This window comes from Antennarius striatus, chromosome 5 (assembly GCF_040054535.1).
Source record: "Antennarius striatus isolate MH-2024 chromosome 5, ASM4005453v1, whole genome shotgun sequence".
Lineage (NCBI taxonomy): Eukaryota > Metazoa > Chordata > Actinopteri > Lophiiformes > Antennariidae > Antennarius > Antennarius striatus.
The window spans coordinates 1,498,837-1,525,328 of record NC_090780.1 but is presented as its reverse complement, the minus strand read 5'-3'; the positions used below and the strand labels follow the sequence as shown (position 1 = coordinate 1,525,328).

At 44.1% G+C, this 26,492-nt stretch overlaps 1 protein-coding gene and 1 long non-coding RNA gene across 6 annotated transcripts in view; one reads left to right on the top strand and one right to left on the bottom strand.

Moving 5' to 3' along the window:
- LOC137595230 (plasma membrane calcium-transporting ATPase 1-like) overlaps positions 1–26,492 on the top strand; it is a 74,857-nt gene that overhangs the window by 39,836 nt on the left and 8,529 nt on the right. For 2 of the 3 annotated variants that reach the window (XM_068315179.1, XM_068315178.1), the window contains exons 7-20: positions 1,764–1,799; positions 7,905–8,078; positions 10,142–10,356; positions 10,514–10,756; positions 11,283–11,524; positions 12,990–13,227; positions 16,183–16,362; positions 16,643–16,730; positions 16,827–16,933; positions 18,866–19,057; positions 21,198–21,411; positions 21,541–21,752; positions 21,830–21,937; positions 23,038–23,220. In XM_068315179.1, coding sequence (XP_068171280.1) covers positions 1,764–1,799; positions 7,905–8,078; positions 10,142–10,356; positions 10,514–10,756; positions 11,283–11,524; positions 12,990–13,227; positions 16,183–16,362; positions 16,643–16,730; positions 16,827–16,933; positions 18,866–19,057; positions 21,198–21,411; positions 21,541–21,752; positions 21,830–21,937; positions 23,038–23,220 — 2,432 coding nt within the window. Of the gene's footprint in view, positions 1–1,763; positions 1,800–7,904; positions 8,079–10,141; positions 10,357–10,513; positions 10,757–11,282; positions 11,525–12,989; positions 13,228–16,182; positions 16,363–16,642; positions 16,731–16,826; positions 16,934–18,865; positions 19,058–21,197; positions 21,753–21,829; positions 21,938–23,037; positions 23,221–26,492 lie in introns of all 3 variants that reach the window. The other variant, XM_068315177.1, reaches the window with a different exon arrangement.
- LOC137595233 (uncharacterized) lies at positions 632–26,491 on the bottom strand. Of its 3 annotated transcripts, XR_011035404.1 has the most exons (4): positions 25,767–26,491; positions 23,313–23,410; positions 7,888–8,075; positions 632–1,091 (listed from the first exon to the last, which is right to left on the bottom strand). It is a non-coding gene; the product is annotated as an uncharacterized lncRNA (long non-coding RNA). The 3 variants fall into 3 exon arrangements; XR_011035403.1 differs by lacking the exons at positions 632–1,091; positions 7,888–8,075 and adding an exon at positions 21,318–21,447; XR_011035402.1 differs by lacking the exons at positions 632–1,091; positions 7,888–8,075 and adding an exon at positions 23,027–23,166.

The following is a 26,492-nucleotide window of genomic DNA, read 5'->3' as shown; positions in this document are numbered from 1 at the left end:
GAGAGCAGCAGAGCTGCTTCACAGGTCGAGCGTTAACACGTCAACACTATGGAGTTTCACTCTGATCACAGAAGTCATCAGTGAATAAGTGAGACCACGCTCTAGTCCTCGTACACGCTGAATACCAATCCGACACAACAGGGAACAGAGTTCACTATTTAACTGAATACATATTCACTTGTTTCAAATTCTGCCCCTAAACAGGGATTGTCCAATCACAGCCTGGCAAGCAAAATTAGGTTCTTCAAGCGATATGCATATGTGAAATATACAGTCAATTCCAACTCTGCATAAGATGGTAACATTAGCATGCTTGGCTAATTAGCTCAGCACCTACAGGTTGTTCAGATCACTCTGATTTTGTTGCTTGTAGCTCAAATCAAAGACCAAAGATGCAGGCTGTGGAGTCGTTATTGATCTGTGATCCGTTTGGGTAACTACACTGTGGTCTCATTTATTCACGGTTTTTATGGCCTTTTTATTGACCTCAATGTATTTGAATGTTGATCAGAACAGTCAAACATAGCATCCGCTGCTTCTGTTTTAGTTGCTTTTTGAAGGGAAACCCTTCACAAGCTGAAGGCCAGACGACCCTGGTTCTGTCTCCGAGCAGTTTGACGTAAACCAACAGGCTTCTGCAGTCGGTCTCTATTGCTTTTGATTTGCTTTGTGATCACGCTAACCCCCTTTTACTCATGTCCCTTCTTTGGTTGGTTTTTGTCTGATCATTTGTGTTATTGGCTGAAGTTTGAGTTTCTCCAGGCATTCATGTGAACCGGCTGAATGTACTCGCTCAGTAGAGAGAGACGCTCAGGTTTGGCTTCTATTCACTGAGTTTAAACACCAAACTTTAATGTACATAATGAGTTTCCAAAAAGGAGAAGGACAAAAAAAAAATTCCCCATGATTTAATTAAAATGCAACTGAAAATGAGCAGAGAAAGAGAACATTAGCATCTTGTTCGTTTGTCTGTTTCTGTTCTTGTGGGGGCCCTCATTTGCATAATAGGTTCCTTGGCACCAACTGTAGACTTAATTCCTGTTTATTGGAACCACAGCATTCAAATCAGCCTCGAGCTCAGGACTGCAAACCTGTGAGACAGGATGAGACGCCAGGTCACACACCTTCAAGACATATCCACACTTCAGCTGCAGTCTTAACATTAGTTTCCATGTAAGGTCTAAATAAGGTTAAACGTTGTCCAAAAAAATTCAAGCTGTAAATTGAAAATAACTTGAATATAAATATTAATTTGTAATTGAATATAAATAAATATTAATTATATATATATATATATATATATATATATATATATATATATATATATATATATATATAGTAATAAATAAATTAAATACAATTTTTAAAAAATTTTAAGTTTATAAATTGTAATTTAAATTTAAATCTTATATTAAATATAAATATTAATTTATAATTAATAATTAAAGAAGGAACAGAACTCCTAACAAGTGTCGATAAATTCTGACGATGAATTCAATCTGATGGAATTCAGATAAATAATCCTTTGTTTTCACTTATTGATCATTGATTAGTTTCTATTGGCTGTTGGTTCTCTGCTCCAGGACTTTGTGCATCTCTCTCCTCTGATTGGTCCATTCCTGCCCACAACACACACGATACGCAGACGACACTGTGGTTTTTCTATCAGTTTGAACTTTGTGTTCTCCCTCAGTTTGTTTTTGATCTTATTTTTCCTTTTAGCCATCTTATCAGCATTCCGCCCTCTCTCTCTGTCCGAACAGGTAAAAAACAAGGACCCCCCGAAAATCGCAACAAAGGTAACCCCTCCATTCATCCATCTGTCCCTCTCTGTCCTCCATCCTCCCTGTTCATCATCTTCTCCTCACCCTCCACCCAGCAGCAGGAGGGAAGTGTCTGTCCATCTCTCTCCCTCCCCCTTCCTGTCTCTGCTGTACACGGGGAGATGTTCTCCTTCCATGCTTAACCTGTAAAAGGGTGCAACTCTCAACCTTCTTTGACAGCCAATCACAGCATCACCGTTCCCATGGCAACTCCAACAGGGTGACTGGGATTAGGTCAATTCCTTAATTCTGACATCTTCTTTGGGCATTTTGAGTTCAAGAAAAGTGTTTGTTTTCAACATCATGATTATGTTTTGTGGAGAAATGATCACTCAGAATTATTCTGATTTGAGAACATGTGTTTAACGCACAAATAATCGTGATTTACGATTTTGTCATTAATATATACTGTATAGCTAACTTGACAATTTGTGATGTAAAAAAAATTGGTCCAGGAAATTGCTTTGTATTAGATATTATTGGACAACTTTTGTTATCATGGATATAACTGTCATGTTTTCAAGTAACATGGAAAGATTTATATTCCTTGTCAAATATGAATATGACTGAGATTTTAGATTTTTTTGAAATGGTGCAAAAACAGTAATGTGTAGTTTTCATGCAAATATTGCATTAGGTGTGTAAAAACAGTCATTATCAGAGTTTAATGAGCTTGCCTGTTAAATATTAGTCCTGATTCAGGAGTAGCTGTGGCTCAGGTCTCAAAAATGTCACAAAGACTTATTTTATGTTTCACTTCTCTATTCAGTTTTACCACTTCTGTTTTGGACATGTTTCAGTGATCCACAGCTCAGCTATCAGCTTCCTGCTATGTTAACCTGGACATTATAATCATACAACATCACTAATGTTAAACTCTGCATGTTCCTGATGTAATAACAGTCACTCCATTCTAACACACACCCCCATTGCAATCCAGCCCCCCTCATCCGATCATGGCTTCATGATTGTGGACATGACGCTCGGCCATCTTTACTAATATAATCAAACACAAATTATATATATTTTTCATAAAATATACTTTATATGCTATTCTTTAAAACGTCCCATAATGCTTTGAGAATTGGAAACCAAATGCATCAGTTGAGTTACGCTGATGATGACAATGTGACCTCTGCTAGAAACCCGGGTGGCTGAGAACCTCCACAGAATGATGACGTCATCTCTGCAGTATCCACTAGCCAACACTCCTCTGGGTCCCATGTGATCCAACATATGTCCAACTTCCTCTACAAGCTGTCATAACACACACACACACACACACACACACACACACACACACACACACACACACACACACACACACACACACACACACACACACACACACACACACACACACACACCTCCTCCTCCCAACTTCCCATGGATTGATCATCTGCTGCAGGAACAATGCTTTTCCTCAGAGAGACACAGGCGCTTCTCTCTTAGACGTTCGTCACACTTTTTCACAGAAATAATCACAATGATCCTCAGGGCTTCAGTAGCACTTCACCTCTGAAAACATAGACTCTCTAGCAACACCTCCAGTCACATGGTCACCATGGTAACCCATGTGACTCACCTACTCAGTGGTGAGATTGTGCTCGTTGGTCTGTTCAGTTCTCAGACTTGGTTTCACACAGAGGATCCTCCTGAGCCACGTTTCTGCTGCAGGAAGCACGAGTCCAGAGGGATGAGCATGGATGCTGAATGTGGAGATGGACACCTGTGAGGTCCTCTGTCTCAGTTTAGCTGATGGACCTTCAAGTCAAAGTTAATTCATTTATTAAAAACACAAGTTCTAGAGTTTTTTCAACTCAACCAACAAATTGCACAAGCAGTGAATTCACTGCCAGAGTATTTGTTTGGGGAACACCATCAGTGTGATCTCATCAGAAGCTCCTACCAGCCACGATTGGCTGAACTAAGGACATCAGTGTCTGTGGAGGTGGAGACCCTCCCCCTCGACCACATTACCCATCATTCAAAAGCATTTTCTTACTACTCCAGGTATTGCTATCTGGTAGATAATACTCACCCAAGCTAGGACTAGCCTCATCCAGCTAACCCACAACAGGTGCCTCAACACTCTCACCCTATAACCCGTCTGAAAGCCACGTTTCCAATCATCCTCTGTTCCTTAACCACTCCACATTAGCATCAGCACAGCTAAATAAACCCTGCCAGTAGCCATGGCTAACGCTAATACTCCCACTGAAGCAGAGGTGAACACTCTGATGTGTCCTAGCCTGAAACACACCCAAGTCTACACATGGAGAAGCGCCCTGTGGCAGACTGCTCCACGCTTGGCTGTGGGGCCAAGCAAACTCCTTTTACCTTCAAAAGCCCCAGGCTGCCTAAACCTCAAACATCTCAGGCTCTGCCAAGACCACGGCTCCCCCAACAGACCCGTGGCAGAAAGGGCCTGCCCAGGAAGGGCTACGGTCCAACCAACACCCCTCTTGTTTAGTATACAGTAATCCGTCACTTGTTCACGCTTCAAGATGCCCGGCTTCACCTCATTGCAGATTTTTAGTAAATAGTCACGTGATACCATAAATGCATGCTATTGGCTGACAGCATCCAGCAGTTTTCTGCGTTCTGGGACTCACTGAACGCAGCGGTACTTCTGTGAAGTTCAAAAGTGCTTCAAACAGTCTATCAGAGTGTTTTAAAGGTAACACAGATAGAAGGTGGTTTAATATCAGAATTGGGTTCGTAAACCTTTAAATTACCATAAATAATAAAATAAATATTTTGTCGCCCTATCGCACAATTTCGTTTATCAGGGGTGGTCCTGGAACCCATTAACCGTGAGTTACGAGGGATCACTGTACTACCAACACAGAAAAATATCTCAGATGTGCTTTACAAATATGTAATCCCTCCTTCTGGTCTTTGGCTAAACCCAAGAGTGTTTAAGAAGCACTGAGGGGGCTGTGGGATCGCTCAGGAGGCCGGGTGTCTGAGAGCACTTTGTGAAAGTAGGTTTCAAAATATATGTCAGTAGAAGTGTTGTGAACCCGTCAGAGAGTCTCCTCTACCTTCCTGAGGTTAGACTCAGGCTGACAGGATCGATTGGAGGCACTCAGGGACTATTTGCCCCTTTTCACAGGGGCACATTCGTGTCTCTCAGGCTTTGCCAGAGGTTGTTAGCGCTGATGACCTTAACCCCAGTGGTGCTTCCTGTATTGGGTGGCTTCACACAGGCTTGATCTATTCCTTTATGGTTCTCACAGGGCAGGCCAATAAAGAGCAGTGTCAGTCTCCACCCTCATCTCATTCCAGCCAATCCTGGCCGGCAAAATGTAATAACAGCTACTGATGAGGTCACACTGGGGGCGTTCCCAATGTCAGTAACCTCCACTATTGCACACATCACACAACTAAGCCTCTGCTTCTAGAGCTATTGACAGGTGGACCGGCAGCTGATCTGATGAGTGTTGTTACCCGCTACCGTTCACCCAATCACAAAACCAAAACCAACCCGAACAAATCTGTCATTGGATTCATTCACCAGAGATCATCTTTAGTTCCTGATCCCAGGCTGGACGCGTTGACTTATTCTCCATAATGAAAGTCTGGCTTTTGAGTGACTTAGTCTGCGTTTTCCTAAATGAAGCATGGGTCAGATATTTTTACTCAACAACCACATAAAAAAAACTGTGAAGCAACAGTGAATAAAACCTGTACGAATGCTACAAAATGAGGGGATGTTTAGTTTGCATCACAGATGCAGTTGTGGATCAGAGGAAGGGAACAACAAGACTCCTTTCATTCACTCCAGCCTTTCCAGTTATGATTTTGTTGGTTTCCTTTTTGTGTTTTTGGCTTTACCATTAAGTTCTACCCCAAACCTTCTGAAGGCTACGCTATCCCATCCCACATTCCCACCCACGTACTCTACTGTGATGAATGAGTGAACACCTGATCCCAGCAGTGTGGCGCTGTCCTCTGTGTGGGAGTTGCACCCTTGCAGTATTAGTGGGCTGTGGGCTGTCATCTGTTCTTTTTGTGTCTCTGCTTTTCTTTTGGCCTTTGGTTCCTCTCATTTCTCTCACTATGGCCTCCTTGCAGGGTGTTGCTCAAGACTTCATGTTGCTTTGTAATCTCTGTTTGACTCTCTCCCTTGTGTCTGTTGTTTTTCTGTTCTGCTGAAGTCTCCTGCAGCCTCCACAGCTCTGCAGCCTCCTCTTCCTCCTCCTGTCGTCTCTGTCGTGGTTCTGCATTACTGTGGGTTTTATTTTATGTTTGTATTCTGGGGTTTATTTGCTTTCTTTTTTTTGATTGTCAGACACCCCCTTTCCTCTGCCCGCCATGCGTTCTCTCATGGTTAAGTCCTGCGCCTGTTTCTGGTTCTGTGATTGGTCAGTGGGTCTCAGTCCTGTTTCTGTGCAGCTGTGTCAGTTAGTTCTATGTTGTGACTTGTCTTCAGAGTGGACCATGTGCATAAAAGGCCACAGCTTCCTGGTTTGACACAGACTCATCCATGTCACGAGGTGACTTTCCTCTCACTAAGTTCTCAGTATGACCCTGATGAGACCATCAGGTGTAGACAAGTGTCCAAAAAACACATCCGCACACCTTTAAGGTACATTCCCAACTTTTTCATTTCCCTTACACCAATTAAAAGTAGCCCAGACAACATATTACTGAAGCTTTTTGACCATTTGTATTCTAGTGTTGTTGAGCTAGTGAACAAACGTGCTCCCGATGAGCCCCTCGCTTCATTCCCTGTGAGTTTTTGTCATCATTGTAATCAATGTTTTGCAAATTTTTTTCACATCTAGCAAAGACTTTGTGATGCGGAAATCAAGTTTGGCAGTACCAAACATCAATAATTCATCAATATAAAGTAATCTGATTCTGATCAGGTTTTGCAGTCTAGCAAATATGAATCTAAATTAATCAATCAGGTCATTATTCTAATATTAGAAGCATCTTCAAATATGACATCCCAGTTAAACACCACCTCATATGATCATCTTTTTTTTATTTCTATGACACCGTAAATAAAGAAACTAAGTTTTTTTTATTTAGATTATAACTAGGATTAGGATTATAACTGATTTAGTGAAAGTTTTTCTGCAGAAACTAAACGTGTTAAAGACATGGGCTCACCAGTTGCATATTGGCCTCAGTAATACTATAAAAAAATGAGTCGAACTTGTCAAAAATAGTGTTTCTATGTTCAGATTTTTTTTTGGTTTGATTTTCACAATTTCGGGCCTCAAAGTTCTGCTTTGATTTCTAAACGTTCTATTGGTCATCCAGGAGTCGAAGCTGCTTTATGCTCATGATCTGTTGGTATTGTTGGTTCCAGAAGTGATGATGACAATGTTACCAGCAGTGATTCTGCAGTTGGGTTTAAGAAAGGTAAAATTTTATTGAATACCGACGAATCAATTTAACTCACCGAATCAGAACAAGTACGGTTTAAGACGTTTAAACCCCCCCCTTTTGATTTAAAATCTTCCCCAGCCCCAGTCAGTGTTGTCAGTTCAGATTTCTTTGGCCTCGGAAATACGACAAACAGACAAAGATCAAAACAGGATCCCAGCTGCTGAACTGAAATGCAAATACCGTGTGTGTGTGTGTGTGTGTGTGTGTGTGTGTGTGTGTGTGTGTGTGATGAGGTTCAGCCCCTCTCCGTCGTATCTCTGTTCTGTCTGCTGCTCTTCATTTGGACCTGCTGCTCCAACCTGTGTGTGATTCTCTCTGAAAGCTCCTCAGACCTGCTGCTGAATGTTTCTGGGGTCACAGATGAATGAGGCGCCGCAGCCAGAGGTCACCGTGTTAACGGGAATGAAAACCCAGATCTGCTCTGGTCTCTGAGAAGACTTATCTGGTGGTTTCTCCTCTGATTGGATCTGTAACCTCTCCTCTGCCTCTCTGCCCTTCTTCATCCACAAACCTCTCCTGAACCTGCATCCCTCCATTTTTCTTGTGTTGTGTGATTTTATCCTGATCCATTCATTTATTCATCATCATTCATCAACTGGTCCTGCCTTCCTTCCCTCATCTCTATCCACCCCCCCACCCCATCATGCACCCACCTTACCTGTTCCCCCCTTCCAGCCAAAACTCAGGACGGCATCGCCCTTGAGATTCAGCCGCTGAAGAGCGAGGAGGCCGCCGAGTCCGAGGAGAAAGAGGAGGTCAAACCGGTGAAGAAGGTCAACGTCACCAAGAAGGAGAAGTCGGTGCTGCAGGGAAAACTGACCCGACTGGCTGTGCAGATCGGGAAGGCTGGTAAGGAGCGCACACACACACACACACACACACACACACACACACACACACACGGTTCACGTCACACATCCTTCTTCCCTTTTAAAAAAAAAAAAGTAAACAAAAAATAAAAATCTAATTCTTGTCCTTTTACTCCACGTCAGTCTGCCACAAATATTGAATCATTACATGACTAGTAAACCATTAAAATAAAATATAATATATAATATAATATCAGATATAATATAATATCATGTTCCTGTACAATAAATAAGAGTAAAACACATAATATAATATTATTAAGCCACAATGAGGAAGAAGAGATGAAGACGAAACGGAGACGATTTTTCTGTTCTCTTTTAAAAAAATAAAATGCAATAGTTTTGTTGTATATTTGCATTGGTAGAAACCAAACATTATTGAAAATGAATTCATGAATAAATTTCCGTAGAGAACTGGGAATGATTATCTTTAGTTTAGTCCGGAGACTGATTCATTTAACGTACGTTGTTTTTTCGATTTTGCGTCTCCTGCAACCGATTAAAGACATAAATCGAAGTTAACGTGTATATATTTCAACTCTGTGTCTGAAAAAAGTCTAATATTTATATTAGTTTAACGTGAATCAAGAAAAAAAATCCACCTTTTTCTGCAGAGGTGCAACCGATCAGGAGCCGTGTGGTGGGTTTCCTCTGGGGGAGCGTCCCCCCCCACGGACTGCTCCTTTAATACCACACGCAGTAATCAGGCAGTGAGGCCACGGACGGGCTGCACTCAGTTTTATTGGAAGGATGTTTTATGGGATCAGGATTCATTCCAAATTTTAAAGTGTTTTCTGTGCCATTGAATTGACCTTAATACACAGAGGAGCTTCCAGGACAGAGCCCAGCCCCCAGCCCCCAGCCACAGGCCAACTTCACTAATTAACTGCCCCTCACTAACGACATTAATAAGATTTAGGACCAAAGTTTTCGACATGACAGGAGTGGAGAAGTGATGCAGAAAAAAAACAAGCACTTTAGTACATGACTGTGTTTAATGTGTCGGCGGATGGATACGACATCGGTGAGACCGGATCTCGTTCTTTACCACGTGTCGGCGGATGGATACGACATCAGTGGGACCGCATCTCGTTCTTTACCGCATGTCGGCAGATGGATACGACATCAGTGAGACCGCATCTCGTTCTTTACCACGTGTCAGCAGATGGATACGACATCAGTGAGGCCGCATCTCGTTCTTTACCCCGTATCTTCGGATGGATACATCAGTGAGACCGCATCTCGTTCTTTACCACGTGTCGTCGGATGGATACATCAGTGAGATTGGATCTCGTTCTTTACCACGTGTCGGCGGATGGATACGACATCAGTGAGACCGCATCTCGTTCTTTACCCCGTATCTTCGGATGGATACATCAGTGAGACCGGATCTCGTTCTTTACCACGTGTCGGCGGATGGATACGACATCAGTGAGACCAGATCTCGTTCTTTACCACGTATCGGCGGATGGATACATCAGTGAGATTGGATCTCGTTCTTTACCACGTGTTGGCGGATGGATACATCAGTGAGACCGGATCTCGTTCTTTACCACATGTCGGCGGATGGATACGACATCAGTGAGACCGGATCTCGTTCTTTACCACGTGTTAGCGGATGGATACATCAGTGAGACCGGATCTCGTTCTTTACCACGTATCGGCGGATGGATACATCAGTGAGACCGGATCTCGTTCTCGTTGGTGGAGTGAAGACGTAGCTCGTGTGTTCTGGTGACTTTTGTGTTTCTTTTCATTCTTTAACATCGTTTAACTTGACTGTAACTTATAAATGATTAATTACACACAGGTAAAGTCTGCGTGTCTATTGGTTGATAAAAATTTTTTTAAATAATTTCGGGAGTTTGAGGCCTTTTTACGAGGCTGGAACGGATTAAAATGATTAGTTATTTTAAAGGATTAAATGTTTGACTCAGTCATGTGTGAGAGTCGACGATGTCAACGTAACGTGGTTTCTACAGCTGACTTGGACACGATGTTTCCCTCTATTTGATTTCTCTCCTTTCTGCTTGTTCAACCCAGGTCTGATCATGTCGGCTGTGACCGTCATCATCCTCATCCTCTACTTTGTGATCGACACCTTTGGGATCCAGGGCCGGTCCTGGACGGCTGAGTGCACCCCCATCTACATACAGTACTTCGTCAAGTTCTTCATCATCGGCGTGACTGTGCTGGTGGTGGCTGTTCCCGAGGGACTGCCCCTGGCCGTCACCATCTCTCTGGCCTACTCCGTTAAGGTGTGCAGGACGAAGAGCAAAGAGGATGACAGGAAATAGAAGATCGATGGATGTCTAACTCCCAACATTTATCATAATGCTTGAACTTTAAGGTCAGGTCAGTTAAGAATTAAAAACTACACCTCAGACTAAAGTTCTGTTCTGGTCCGTGTTGTAGAAAATGATGAAGGACAACAACCTGGTGCGTCACCTGGACGCGTGTGAAACGATGGGCAACGCCACGGCCATCTGCTCCGACAAGACGGGCACGCTGACCATGAACCGCATGACGGTGGTGCAGGCGTACATCGGCGACACGCACTACAAAACCGTCCCCGAGCCCAGCGTCATCAAACCAGACACTCTGGAGAAGATGGTCAACAGCATCTCCATCAACTCGGCTTACACCACCAAGATCCTGGTGAGACCTTCATCACAACCGTTGTACATACAGTAGATAGATGAAACATAAAGCACATTATTCAGGCAGCAAAGGGGATGAAAATGAAATCATGACCTTGAGAAAACTAGATCAAGGTCAAATTTCAACTTTTGTATATTTTTTGCACACATCTCAGGAACCGGATGAGTTAGAAAGACGAAACAAAAGGTGTTATATTCAGGGAGGAAAGGGGATGAAAATTAGATCACAACCTTGACCTTGAAAACTAGGTCAAGGTCAAATTTTCACTTTTATACCTTTTTAGGCACACAGTAGGTCAGGGTAAAGTGGTTACTGTTAAATCGTCGACAATATCAGATTCAAGATCACATTGAGAAAACAAATTTTTTTAAAAACAGGTCTAACTAAAAAAAATCATAATATTATTAGAAGGAGAAACATAAAATGAGTCATAATTTGTTCAGTTATTGACATAAATTTACCTTTAATGGAGCTTTTCTAGCAACTGATCACCTCACATCTCAACCTTTGACCTTTTCTCCAGCCTCCAGAGAAAGAGGGCGGCCTTCCGCGCCACGTGGGCAACAAAACGGAGTGTGCTCTGCTCGGCCTGGTGCTGGACCTGAAGAGAGACTACCAGCCAATCAGAGATGAGGTCCCTGAGGAGAAACTCTACAAGGTTTACACGTTCAACTCCTCCCGCAAGTCCATGAGCACCGTGCTGAAGAATGCCGACGGCGGCTTCCGAATGTACAGCAAAGGCGCCTCAGAGATCATCCTGAGGAAGTAAGAACCCGTGTTCATCTGCTGCTAGGGAGGGGGGGTGAAAGGATGCTGGCTAAGCTAACTGTATTACGTCAAAATGTTTCCTCAGTGTAAACTGAGAAACTTTCATTGTCATGAAATTAAACTTACCAGCACTGACTTCCACTCACATACAGGCAAACCTTGTTTTCCGACCACAATTTGTTCCTGAAGGCTGTTTGAATGGCGATTTGTTGGAATTCAAACACATTTTTCCCATTACAAATAATGCAAATGGTCTTAATCCGTTCCAAGACACTAGAAAACTACCTTTTTTCAACATAATGTTATTTCCTAATGTCATCTATAAATCAAATTGTATAGTAATGAAACATATCAAAGAAATGTAAAAATAAAGAAGCAAACACGAGAAAGAAAGAAAAAAAAACATCAACGTAATCAGGTTAGCCTAAGGTACGAGTTACCGTCATCCTCTGGACAGAAGTTTACGGTACCGTAACTCGTACCAGAGGCAACGGAACGCAAATTAAGTGAAAAATTATTGAGTACAGTAAACTAAAATAAAAAAGCACATTACAGTTAAAGCATGAGGACAAGATAAGAATTTTTATCTTTGTGGTGGTGAGCAGTTGTGTTAAGTACGATCCTGTGACGCTCATATTTTAGGACTTCCTGTTGTACCCAGAAGTGGTTACATGTAAATATAATACGCTTGTTCTATTGAGTGCGACATGCGTAACGTGTGAGTGTTCAATTGTGTGTTCTGGTGATCGAGCGTGAGCGTTGGAGAGGAAGAAGAGGAGGATGAGGGATGTCGCTGTGTTCGTTTCGCGTTCGACTTCCAAATTTTGTTTGACTTCTAAGACAAAAAATTCAGAATTTTTTTGGTCGAATTCCGATTTGTTCAATGTCCAAAGCGTTCGAAAACCAAGGTTTGCTTGTACATGTGAATACGGAAAATTACCCATGTATCCAGCCATTTCCGTGTACACAACAAGATAGTGGTTGTTTAATCATTAGGGGGTGTGGCCAGAGGATGTCCATCAATCGGGGGTTTGACCACACTGATGGACATGCTCTGGCCACACCCCCTGCTCACCTGACTTTCTCTCCATGCTGATGACACTCTGCTCTCCCTGAACGTTGCTGAAGCCTTAAACAGGAAGTCGTGTTGATCCACTGCTAACTGCCGTGTCTCATGCTGTCACAATGTGAGCGGAGTGATGAGGAGAACTGTTTAAATACCAGTTCTGATTGATCCATTCAAATTTCAAACACCTGTTATGAATGTTTTCAGTAGCTTCTTGTTAGACAACAGCAAGGTGTGTAAAAGGTACTGAAACAGAAACGCTGTAGAGTCATTGAACGTTGTCTTCAAAGTTGAACATCCCTAACCTTTTGTGAGTCACGTATGTTAGGACACACATTTCTCTCATGGCGTTTGATTTTTGATTGAGATGTCCTCCCCTGTCCTCTTCCCTCCCAGATGTTCTCGTATTTTGGACGCCCAGGGCGATCCTCGTATCTTTAAGCCCAAGGACCGTGACGAGATGGTGCGCAAGGTGATCGAGCCGATGGCCTGTGACGGGCTGAGAACCATCTGCGTTGCGTTCAGGGACTTCCCCGCTGAGGCTGGAGAGCCGGACTGGGACTTGGAGAACGAGATCTTGAGTGACCTCACCTGCATCATGGTGGTGGGAATCGAGGACCCCGTCAGACCCGAGGTACGGAACGCACCTATTCCTGTAATAACCACCCCACGCAGGCGGAGGTTTAATGTTTCCAGAAGGGGTGGGGGTTTGTTCAGTGGTTCTGCAGAGGTGCATGCTGGGAGGTGGGTGTACACAGGTAGCTGTTAGACCTCATCAGGGATTCGTCCTTGAGGACGTTCTCTTCTGACAACAGCTCCATCATTCAGTCGCTCTCACTGCCGCTCTTCCATTGTCATCAACGAGATGCATTTTAATTCTATGTAGACATCATCTGCATTCAGTCACATTTGAACAGTGATTACAGTATTGTGTTGAATGGAAACTGTTTTAGGAGGGACTTGAACATAATTTCCTCTTTGCCTGAAGATTCACGATCCCCAGAACAATGCAAAGAAAACACAATCGGATGCATTGAGAGAAACTATTTTAGGTTCAGTTCATTTGTTCAAAGAGCTCGACTAAAAAAATATCGCAGAAACACACATGAATAAATTATAACAAAATACATTGGCTGATTCCATTATGTACGCACCACCTCCTAACTTCCTGTTGGCCTCGGCGACGGGCTGGTTACGTCTTGTTGACCGAGCTCGTGAAGGTTACATCATCAGACGGCCTGGGGGGAAGTTCTTAAGTCAGCTCAAGAATTCAGCTGTCAACAATATTTGTGACCTCACAAAACAGGTTTTAACAAATAGTTTAATATTTAAAAAAAATAATCCAGGGCTGACACTTTGTGTTCAAAAGGCCAAAGGTCACCGTCAACCTCAAGAAGAAATTCCACCAAAAACATTTTTCTGTCTGTTATTCAGATCAGGTAGGGGATGTGACCCTATGACCCTTAAACTGTAAGCAGCTTCAGGTGAGAGCGGTTCAACCGCTCCAGGAAGCTGTTCCCAAAGACGTTTGTTTCTTGTTGGTTCTGCTAGCTCGGGAGCTTCAGTTCATTGGTAATGTATTCTGTGTTCGCGGCCGGAGCCGCCCCTTTAAGAAGGTAGTCATGTGACCGAGGCAAGCATCTCCACAAGCATCAAGAGTGACTCAAAGACAGATGTGGAGGAGAGAGTCCACTCATTTAAAACGAGGTAGTCAGAGACTGCAACATCCCGTGACACCCCTGAATTCAAAATTTTACCCTGACCTAAAAGCGATAAAAGGGAAAATTTGACCTTGACTTAATTTTTCAAGGTCAAGGTTGTGACCTAATTTTCATCCCCTTGCGTCTCTGAATATAACGCCTTTTGTTTCATCTTTCTCTCTTATCCAGTTCCTGAGATGTGTACAAAAAATGTTCGAAATGTGACCTTGACTTAGTTTTCTCAAGGTCAAGGTCATCATCTCATTTTCATCCCCTTTGCTGACCGAGTGATGTGCTTTTTGTTTCAAGTCGCTCAGCGAAGAAGACTGCCTTTGTGTTGCCACTGGCAAATACTGATTAGCCAAAATCAGCCACTCGTATCTGCTGGGAGCCTGGTGTCCCTGGGGGGGGGGGGCACAACCAGTAGCCACACCCCTGTTAGCGACTGTTGCTAAGCCTTTTCATCCAGTTGTACCACATATTCATTGATGAATGTGATAAATTTTGGCTCAGACCCACGTGGATCACGACGGGTGCCAGAGAGCTGAGGAGCTGTGACTGAGTACAAACGACTGTTTGCTGCGGCTGATGAAAAACTTTCCAGCTGACTCGTTCCACAACTAAAAGTCTCCACCAGTATATTAAATATGCATTAGGTGTGTTCATACCATAGTCACACAGAATGAGTGTGTTCTCACTGCGTCATGCTTTCACAATGAAACATTCAGAGACACAACACAGGTTGTCCTCAACCTACAAACACAGTTGGTTCCGAGAGGTTGTTTGTAAGCTGAATTGTTCAAAAGTCTTTTTTTTTTTTAAATTCCAATCTATAACTGCACCATTAGGGTTGGGGTTGGGTTTGGGGTTAGAGTTAGGCATTATGATTTGGGTTAGGGTTAGCATTAGGGTTTGGATTAGGGTTAGGTTAAGGTTTGGGTTAACGTTAGCGTTGGGGTTTGGGTTAGGATAAGGGTTTGGGCTAGTGTTAGTATTACGTTCTGGGTTTGGGTTGTGGTTCGGGTTGGGGCGCAGGGGGTAGCACTGACAGAAAGAAGGTTCTGGGTTCTCCACGTGTCTGTGTGGGTTCACTCCGGGTTCTCAGGCTTCCTGCCACCTCCAGAAACCTTTAGGTGGAATGGTCATGACTAAACTACCAGAATGCGTGAGTGGTTGTGATGTAGAAAGCCACTCTGACACGTAGCTACAGTTTTGTCTTTTAAACTCCAAGTGTTCTTATGAAAAAAATTATAATAACTAGTGCTGTAAGGCAATTAAAAATATAATATAATTTATTACAGGATTTGTAATTAATTAATCTAATTATCGCATTTTAATCTCATACCTGCTAAAGGCCCCCAAATAAAGAATTTGAATTCTAGGACATTACAAAATTGTAGTGCATGACTAATCAATAGAATGCACCAGGAAGAAATGATTTTTCACGCTCCGATGGACGTCGTGGCGGGAGTGGGACTCGAGGCACCGATGGCTCAGCGATCCGTCTTCAAGACGATTGTTCTACCGCCGAGCTGCTGCCGCCCAACAGTCCGTCTTTGTTCTTTTTAGAAATAAACTTTCCTCCCAAAGGTCCAGTGGTCTTGCGTCGCTCTCCTGTGTCGCGTCCCTCTCTGTTGTCAGTCTCCCTGCTTTTGACGAGTGGCGCAGGTAGGAAGTGACGTCACTGCAGCCTACGGGTCCCTCAATGGGGCAAATTCAAAATGCTTGCGCATTGACTTGCCACTCAAGATTAATTGCGTTAATTTTTATAGCATGTTAATTTGTCAGCTGATGACCGCCCAAGAATGTATCTTTGAACTAATCGATCAAGAAGGGAGGCTTCTCTGACGTCCGTGTTGAGGAGGCTGACCTTTCCTACGTCCTTCCAGGTACCTGAAGCCATCACCAAGTGTCAGCGTGCAGGCATCACTGTACGCATGGTCACTGGAGACAACATCAACACCGCCCGCGCCATCGCCACCAAATGTGGCATCATTCAGCCTGGGGAGGATTTCCTGTGCCTGGAGGGCAAAGAGTTCAACCAGCAGATCAGAAACGACCAGGGAGAGGTGAGAGGAGCACAGGAACGCTAACCAGACTCTGGACACACTTAACAAGGTTGACCAAAAGCTGCTAGAGTGTCTCCAGAGTTCCTAATAATGAATTGGGATGTAAGTTGTAGCTAAAAACCTCAGTATCCCAGTCGGATCACAGAATGCACTGGAACTAGAACTAACTGAGGTCTGACTAACGCAAACTTTGTAGCATTGACGTCTTGAGACGCGATTGGCAGCCCGACGATTTAATAAACAAATTTCAGATGATCATATTGAATATTTTCATTCTTAGGTGGAACAAGAGCGTTTGGACAAAGTCTGGCCTAAACTTCGTGTTCTGGCTCGTTCCTCGCCGACAGACAAACACACTCTGGTCAAAGGTGGGTTCATTCAGAACGTGTTCTGGGTTTTGTTTTTGACTCGTGAGTTCCTACTTTGACTTAAACGATGGTTTTTTTGTCCACGCCGTTGATCAGGTATCATCGACAGCACGGTGGGTGAAACCCGACAGGTGGTGGCAGTGACAGGAGACGGCACCAACGACGGCCCCGCCCTCAAGAAAGCTGATGTTGGCTTTGCCATGGTAACCATTTCCTCTTGTTTTTTTCTCACACTTTTTCGTTCATCTCCGTCTTTGGTTCTGTGTTGTTATCAAAATGAAAACGGGAGATCGGATTAAAAGTCTCATCCTGCCATGTAATGAGGATTTTCTCTAAGCGTCAGTCACAATTTTGCTTGAAAGTATTCTGCTCTTGTTTTGTACATTCCAGACATCTATTTATTTCTACTCCATCACCAAATCTAATTTTCCTCTTCCTGTAAGAAGTCAGTGTCATGATGGGGATAAAAATAAAGTCTTTTTCTAGAGTAATTTAATTTGATGAACCAATGGATGCATAAAATGACAAAAATACATCTGACTGTTGGAACCATACAGAAGGTTTGCTCGTCATCTCTTTACTTCTACAGTTATGAGATGGTTTATCCCTTAAAGGCCGACTCAAAGGCTAATCTTTATAATTCATTTTGATTCGTGTGAAGTTGGAACAGGCAAAAACTGTCCGTTATATCACTGACTCCACTTCACCTTTCTGGTGTCGGTGCCTTTATTTGTGCTGTTATGACTGGTTTGTAGTTATAAGTGAACTAACTTTAAACCCTAACTCCCCATCCATAACCCTTAACCTGCAATCCCCAGCCTAACCCTAACCCGACCCCTCATCCCAACACCTAACCCCAACTCCCAACCAAAAATCCCCAACCCCTACCCACAACCCCTTACCCCTTTCCTAACTCCAACCCCAAGCCCTCTTCCCAACCTCCTAACCCTAAACCCCAACCCCTAACTCCAGCTCTAACCCTTAAACCCTACCCCCAAACCTAATCCTAACCCCAACCCTAAATCCCAATTCCCAACCCCTAATCCTAAACCCTAATCCAAACCCCAATACCCTAACCCCAACTCCGAACCCGTAAGCTTAACTCCCAATTCCCAACCCCTATCCCCTAACCTTTAACCCCAACCCTAACCACAGACTCATAACCATAACTCCTAACCTTAACCAACTCTTAACCATAACCCCTAACCCTAACCCCTAACCCCTAACTCATAACCCCAACCCTAACCTTACCTCCTAATCCTAACCCCTAACACCTGTGCCATCAGGATGCCGCTGTAGGGAAGTGAAACAGAAAGATGTCTCCATCGATCTGATCAGATAGAATTCATCGTTGTTCCCAGTGGAATTCAAAGGGTAACACTTCACACTGATCGATTGACCAACTATAGCTGATACTATTGATCAGCTGAGACCAGTCCAGGGCCTCTGGATGAATTCAGTGACAGCTGCTGACCACTGGTTAGCGCTCCTGAGCACAGAGGCAGTCTGAAGGTTACATTAGTCACCTGCTTGTTTCACTTTGTACCAAGTGTTTAATTATCACCTCTATGAGTGAGAGTCTGCAGAGACACTACGACACATCGCAGCTGTAGTGGTTACTCCTGTTTTACTTCTAGCACCGAGGGAATTAAGTTCTCATTTAAAGCCTTTACCCCCGTTACGGTTCAAATTAAACTATATTCACGATGACCTGAGCAGCTGCTGAAGCTGTAGTCATGAACACCGAGACAGGAAGTCAGATAAGACAAAACTAATCAGCTGTCAATAGATGACACTCCAGACCCTGAGAAGTGGACCAACTGGTGTCAGTCAGAGATGGTGTTGACCAGCTGGAGAACTGGTTCCAGCAGAGATCTCCATCCTGCTCAGGTTCAATCAGACTCTGGTAAACCGCTCACACAGAGTCAACTGAAGTTGACACATGGAGTAAAAATACATTTTATGATCAGATCTTGGTAGCTTTGCGAGAAAAGTATTTATAGGTATAATATCAAAGAGACTAAAAAATAAAAGCTGATTCTGTGAGTAAGTAGTGGAACCACAAACAGTCTCTGCTGCTGCCTGGTCGGAAACCATAGAAGAAGATCTGAGCCCTCCCGTCTGCTGCTTCTCAGGGAATCGCTGGCACAGATGTGGCCAAGGAGGCGTCTGACATCATCCTGACCGACGACAACTTCACCAGCATCGTCAAGGCCGTCATGTGGGGGAGGAACGTCTACGACAGCATCTCCAAGTTCTTACAGTTCCAGCTGACCGTCAACGTGGTGGCCGTGATCGTGGCCTTCACCGGCGCCTGCATCACACAGGCAGGTGTTCACACGCCGCCGTTCACACGCCGCCGTTCACACGCCGCCGTTCACACACCGCCGCTCACACGCCGCCGTTCACACGCCGGTCGTCACTGAGGCCGACTGGGGAATCCTGGGTTTGACTTGGATTCATGGTGATCAAACAACAACCAGCGCTGTCGTCTCACCACAAGAAGGTTCTTGGTTTGATTCTGTGGACGTTCTCATTGGGTCTGAGCGGGTTCACCTCCCCCCAGCTCCAGAACCACACCGAGTAGGTGATGATGGATGGATGATGATGATGGATGGATGATGATGATGATGGATGATGGATGGATGATGATGATGGATGATGATGATGATGGATGGAGGATGGATTATGGATGGATTGATAATGGATGGATGGTGGGATGGATGGATGGCTGGATGGACGAATGGATAATGATGATGGATGGATGGATTAAAGATGGATGATGGATGGCTGGATTGATGGATGATGGATGAATGGACGATGGATGGATGGACGGATGGACGAAAAAGGAATGGCTGGACGAAGGATGGATGTATGGATGGTTTGACAACGGATGGATAGATGATGTATTGACGGAGGGATGGTTGGATGGATGATGGATGGATTCTGAAGGCTGGTACTATCAGAGGAGGAGTCGGTTCACTGACATGAACACACTCAGTCCTACGGTCAATGAAGCTCATGTTCCTGGAGGGGGGGGGCAGTGGGTGGCCACAGCGCCACCCACTGGCCGTTGTGTCTGACCCGCCCCTGGCGGTCGTGTGTCTCGTCTGTTTATTCACTGTTTACCTGTTTGTTTACCGTCGCCTTGAGTTTTTGTGTTTTTCTGCTCCTTCGATAAAAACCAAAACAGAAGAGGACTTTATTAACTCGACCCCGGAGGGCAGAGAACAGATCTGGTTTCAATTATCCTCCCTCCCCCATCGGCTCCCACACTGAATGGACCAATCAGAGTCTCCGCATTTAAAGACGTTCAGGTCAACAAATCAATGAAAACAACAAGACCAGAGATCAAAATGAGGGTTTCCTCGTTTTCTTGTGCCTCAGCTTCCGCTGTTGTTCCAAACGCGCTCACAGGTTCATGACACTCTGGTGACGCACACACCTTCAGCCAGGAGGTTCCACACGACGGACAGGCATGCAGGGGGGCTGGCATCCCGTTTGTCGGGGTCTCATTCCACTCTGTAAAAGGATCTGACCCAGTCACAATGTAAATATTTGTCCTGGCGCCGTCCTGAGGACCGTAGTTCTGGAACGAGGGATATGGTTCTGGTTTATGTGAGGTGTCACTTCTAACACACCTCTCTGGACCTCCAGAGGAGACTTTGGTTCAGTAGAACCTCCAGAGACAAGTTCAGTCTCTTCTGACTGAGGTTTGAGTCAAACCTTTAATCACTTAAGATAACCACAATCATTTTAATCTGTTCCAGGCTTGTGTGAAACCCCCAAACCTCTAACTTATGAACAAACGACATATTTTAATCAACCAGTAGAACCATTAATTATATATGTTACTTAAATAATGATAAACAGTGAAAATAAATACAAAAGTCACGAGAACACGCGAGCTACATCTTTACTCCACCAACGAGAACGAGATCCGGTCTCACTGATGTCGTATCCATCCGCCAACACGTGGTAAAGAGCGAGATCCGGTCTCACTGACGTATCCATCCACCAACTGGCGGTAGTGTCCTAAATCACGACCTGTACAGCAAATAACTCGTATCCTGAGGTTCTACTTGACCTCCATGAGGGACACAAAGTGGATGGAGTCAGCAGTGAAACAAATCAGCGAACACGAGGTCGTCCAGTTTAGTTTTAATAGATATGGAACATGAGGGAAATGAAGGTAATCATGCAGAACCTCTGTGACCCTCATTATGTTGTTTCATGTTTTGACCAAAGTTTTACAAAGATGTTATAATGAGGAATCTCCTAGCTTCCATCTGCAGACTAGAGAAATGCATTCAACTGTAAATATATAGAAACAATACAGTATATAATATAATAATATGGAAAGAGTCGGAGGTGTTTTTTCTCCATAAAGTCTCGTCGGACTCGTGTGACTCGTCTGCCTGTTGTCTGGCTGACTTGGGTTCCTCTCGGCTTCTCCCCGTCCTGCAGGACTCCCCCCTGAAGGCCGTCCAGATGCTCTGGGTCAACCTCATCATGGACACCCTGGCGTCTCTGGCCCTGGCCACGGAGCCCCCCACCGAGTCTCTGCTGCTGCGTAGGCCGTACGGTCGTGACAAGCCCCTCATCTCCAGGACCATGATGAAGAACATCCTGGGTCACGCCGTGTACCAGCTGGTCATCATCTTCACCCTGCTCTTCGCCGGTAGGTCGAACCACACCTTACTGAATCCGGCGCGGCCTCTCCGCGGGAAAAATCACCCAATTTTACATTTTTTAAGAAACATGGGATTCCATTTCTTAAAGAAAAGTCATTTCTTTGTGTGTTTGTCAGGTGAGAAGTTCTTCAACATCGACAGCGGCCGTAACGCTCCGCTGCATTCGCCGCCGTCGGAGCACTACACCATCGTGTTCAACGTGTTCGTCATGATGCAGCTCTTCAACGAAATCAACGCCAGGAAGATCCACGGCGAGAGGAACGTGTTTGAAGGCATCTACAGGAACCCCATCTTCTGCAGCGTGGTGCTGGGGACCTTCGTCCTGCAGGTAACCTCTCCGTCGCCGTCGTGGTGGTGCGTGTGGATCTTCTACAGCCGGTGTGGTCTGACGGTGGTCCCTTTCAGATCATCATCGTGCAGTTCGGGGGGAAGCCGTTCTCCTGCACGGCGCTGACCATCGACCAGTGGCTGTGGTGCGTGTTCATCGGCGTGGGCGAGCTGCTCTGGGGTCAGGTGAGACCGCCGTCCGACCTCAGAGAACGGCGTCAAAGCCAACGTGAAAAAATCCTCTGGCAGTAAACTGCTCCCTGTCACACACACGCGCCGCCGCTGCTGCGGGGTTGCCATCACAACCATCGCCATGGTAATGAGCTCAGCGCTTGGAAAGCGGCGCAACTCCTGTTTACGACCACACGAAGGAAAACAAACCCGATTCCTCTGTGAACACACACGTGTCTTTAACACGGAATGGTCCAGTTCATATGTACACACACACACACACACACACACACACACACACACACACACACACACACACACTCGGACACACATCTATAGAAAAATGTTGAGGAGAAGCCACATGAGTTTAGTTGTTTAAGTGAACAGCAGAACCAGAACACTGGTTCATGCCCTTTATATATACAGTATATAATATATATATTATTTGTCAAGTCAAATAAAGTTCAATAAATTTATTGAATCAGATTGAATTGATAGTATAATAATTTTGTCTAAAATAATACCATTAAAATTGACATTAACATTACTGAATCATAGTTCAGACTTTCGTGCGTGCGTGTGTGTGTGTGTGTGTATATGTACATATTTTTTTTGTTTTATTTGTAGTTTTTAGTTTTATTTTAGTTTAATTAATTAATTTTTTAATATATATACAGCATATATATATATATATGTACATATATATACATATGTGTATATGTAAAAAAAATTGTATATATGTGTGTATGTATGTATATACTGTATATATATGTACGTATGTATATATATGGATATATGTGTGTAAGTGTTATTTTCCATTTGTACTGTATAGATGTACTTAGAGTCCCTCTGTGAAGATGTTTGTGAAACTAGTTTAGGATTAAATATTTGAAGTGTAAGTCCATGAAAGGTTGGGAAAGCCTTTATGTCCCACAATGCACTGCTGTGTGGTGGACACCAGGTCCTTCAGCCTCCTGCCTACGTCTGCAGGTCAAAGCAGAGAAGCGGAGGTGGCTTCACTGCTCCTGTGTGACCAGCAGCAGAACATCTCCTGCCCCCCATGGGTGAACCCAGGGCCCCTCAGTGACTCTCTGTTTGTCTCCTGTCGGTCTCAGCTGATCTCAGCCATCCCCACCCACCGCCTGAAGTTCCTGAAGGAGGCCGGTCACGGGATCACGAAGGAGGAGATCCATGAGGAGGAGCTGACGGAGGGCACCGACGAGATCGACCACGCAGAGATGGAGCTGAGGAGAGGCCAGATCCTCTGGTTCAGAGGGCTGAACCGCATCCAGACGCAGGTACGCCCCCCCACCACGCCCGGCCAGACCCCACCACCCACTGACGCTTCTCTGATGTTTCTAAGGTGCTGCTGATCCAAGTCACAACTCACCGGAAATATCTGTTGTGTAACGCGGGCAGCAGAAAGCCTCAGTTGCTATGGCGACGCAGGAGGCTCTGGATGAAGGAACGTTCATTTTTGGAGTTAATCTGAAAGCAAAACAAACTCCAAATTAAATTTAGCCTCATCCTCACCTTCATTATCATCACAAGAAACCGTTTGAACCAAAGCGACGTCTCACAAGCAAAAGAGTTGTAGAATTCGGTAGGAGGGAACGTGATTAATCACTGATGCGATTAAGCGCTATATAAATAAAGATTGATTGATTGATTAATTGATTATCACCATGCCTCCGATAAAAACGCAAAAGTTGGATAAAAACCAGGTGGCAATGAGGGCTTTCTAGAATAAAAAACAATCCAGAGTTAATGCAGATAAAGAGACAGATATTAGTACAGATATATTATATATCTGTAAAGGTTCTGTCGGCTTGGTGCAGTGTCCACAGGAGAGTATATAAGATAAGATACTTTATTGATCCCAAACTAGGATATTTAAAATGAATACATGAGTTAAAGGAAACTACCAACTGAAAAGCAAAAGTAAAAAAACAACAACTGTATCACATCTTTCTTTCTTTTTTTTTTAAATGACTACCTGGTTTTAACATTTTGATGAAACTAATATATAATGTTCCTCTTTTTTTTGTTTTATGTTTTACTAAAATCATTAAAATTAACAGTTTGTTTAATTTTTATATTGTACTATTGGCAAAACTCAATCCTTGCGTACACTTCTACTGTATATTGTGTTAGTTTTGGGATGCATAAACATCGTGTTGGGATGCACAAATTTTTCTTGCAGCGCATCCCAGGGATGCACTTCTTCCTGGAGGTAACATGAACTCTGAATGAGAGTTGCTAAATCTCTGAAGAATTCTGATTGACTTTGACAGTGATAATCTGACAATTAATACAGTATTTGATCTTTTATAGATTTTCTACCTGTTTCAAGCCCATCCCAACAACAGATGTACATTTTACAGCACATACCTGTAGATGTTTACCCCCTGGTTTCCCAGACTTCCTCACTTCCTGGAGCCCCCTGCAGTTCAGGAGGGGTCATCACCTCCTGCAATTGATCTTTTCTATTAATCAATCAAGTTTTATTTATGAAGCGCTTGATCTCGGCGACAGATTTCAAAGAGCTTTAACAGACAGAAAGAAAACAGGGACACTTTTGACCCTCACTGGATCTACAATCCTTTTGTCTCAGGTCGTCCTAACATCATGTCACAGCAGCAAAGGCACCACGACTCCCACAACTTTAATAAAAACATTTCTCACAGTACCACAAAATAAAACACACACACACACACACACACACACACACACACACACACACACACACACACACACACACACACTGGATCCCATCTTTACTTCCTGCATTTTAATAAAGTGTTATCTGTTCCAAAGCAGTGGAGCAGAATGAAAAATTAACTAGTGTGTGTGTGTGTGTGTGTGTGTGTGTGTGTGTGTGTGTGTGTGTGTGTGTGTGTGTGTGTGTGTGTGTGTGTGTGTGTGTTATCCTCCTCCAACATAGATTTCACTAACAGCATTAGTGTGTTCACAGTCCCATCCTGTCCCTGTAGAGTTGGTTAGCCTCAATGCTAACACCCACACACAGTAACCACTGGCAACGCTCTGCACACACAAACACACAAACAGACACAGCAGGTCAAAGGTCAGGTGATGCTCTCTCAGCAGTTGACTAACTTGTTCTTGTTGTTGCTGGAAGCTAAAAACAATTGAATTCCTGATCTTTTTCTGTCCTTTTTGGTTTTTCTGGTTGTAGTTTCTCCACACAGACGCCAAACCTCTGAAGACAAGAGGATTTTAGACTTTTCACACATTTGACATGATTTCAGGGCCAGGACTGATCTGTTACCTTACCTACCCGCGTTTCTGCAATGATGCTAGTTTTAAGTGTCTTTAACCAATATAAGAATATCAGTACAGTCGTCCCTCGAGATACGAGTTTCATCCGTCACTAAGTCAAACAACATTTAACCATTTAAAATAACTAAAATCATTTTAATCCGTTCCAGCCTTGTAAGAATTTAATTTGATGATGAAAACAACACATTTTATCAACCAGTAGACACGCAGACTTTACCTGTGTACAATTAATTATATATAAGTTACGTAAATAATGATAAAGAATGAAAAGAAACACAAACGTCACGAGAACACACGAGCTACGTCTTTACTCCACCAACGAGAACGAGATCCGGTCTCACTAAGGTCTCACTAACTAAGAACGAGATCTGGTTTTCACCAACACGTGGTAAAGAACGAGATACGGTCTCACCAACATGTGGCAAAGAACGAGATACGGTCTCACCAACACATCACAAAGAACGAGATTAGGTCTCACTAACACGCAGTAAAGAACAGGATACGGTCTCACCAACACGTGGTAAAGAATGAGATCCGGTCTCACCAACACGCGGTAAAGAACGAGATGCGGTCCTAGCTGATGTATCCGTCCGACTTGCACCAGAGGACGTCTCCCACATGTTGAGACACACATGAACCGCTTCCCTTCCGTGTGGCTCCACATGAGACCCGCTGCCAGGAGCAGGAACCATTTCCCTTCATTTCTGTTTATCTGTAATATCAGTCTGTCGCTCTCCTGGGATGGGAGGATGGAGAGGGAGGCAGCAAAAACACTGCGAGCTAATTAGCTTCTTATCGCTCCTGCTCCTCTTCCTGTCCTGCTCCTCTAATCCTCGCGGGCAGCAGCGTGCTCCTCAACGCCTCGGCAGCCAAACACAGTGGGGGGAATAATGAGCACACGTAGCGCCTCCTGTCCAAACTTTATCGTTCAGAGGGAAGCAGTTCCTCCTCGTCCTCCTTCTCTTCGTTCGTTGTTCAGTTTGTATCCCTCTGTTCTGTCGAAGCTTCTTCTGTGTTCACGTTTGACTCTCTCTTGCTGTCCTCTACGCTCTTTGTCCTCTTTTTCTCATCGTAACGTGTTTCTGCCTTACAGTTTACCACTCGTCTCCTGTTTCTGTGTCACCTGTTTTTAGCACAAGGAGTATTTCTACTGATTGAACTAATGCTAAACCCTCTCTAACATCTTCTGCTCTTCTCTCGTCCCCCCTGTCCCACGTCCTCTGACGTTGTCTCTCCGTGATCTAACATTGTGTTGTGACTGTCCTTCCTT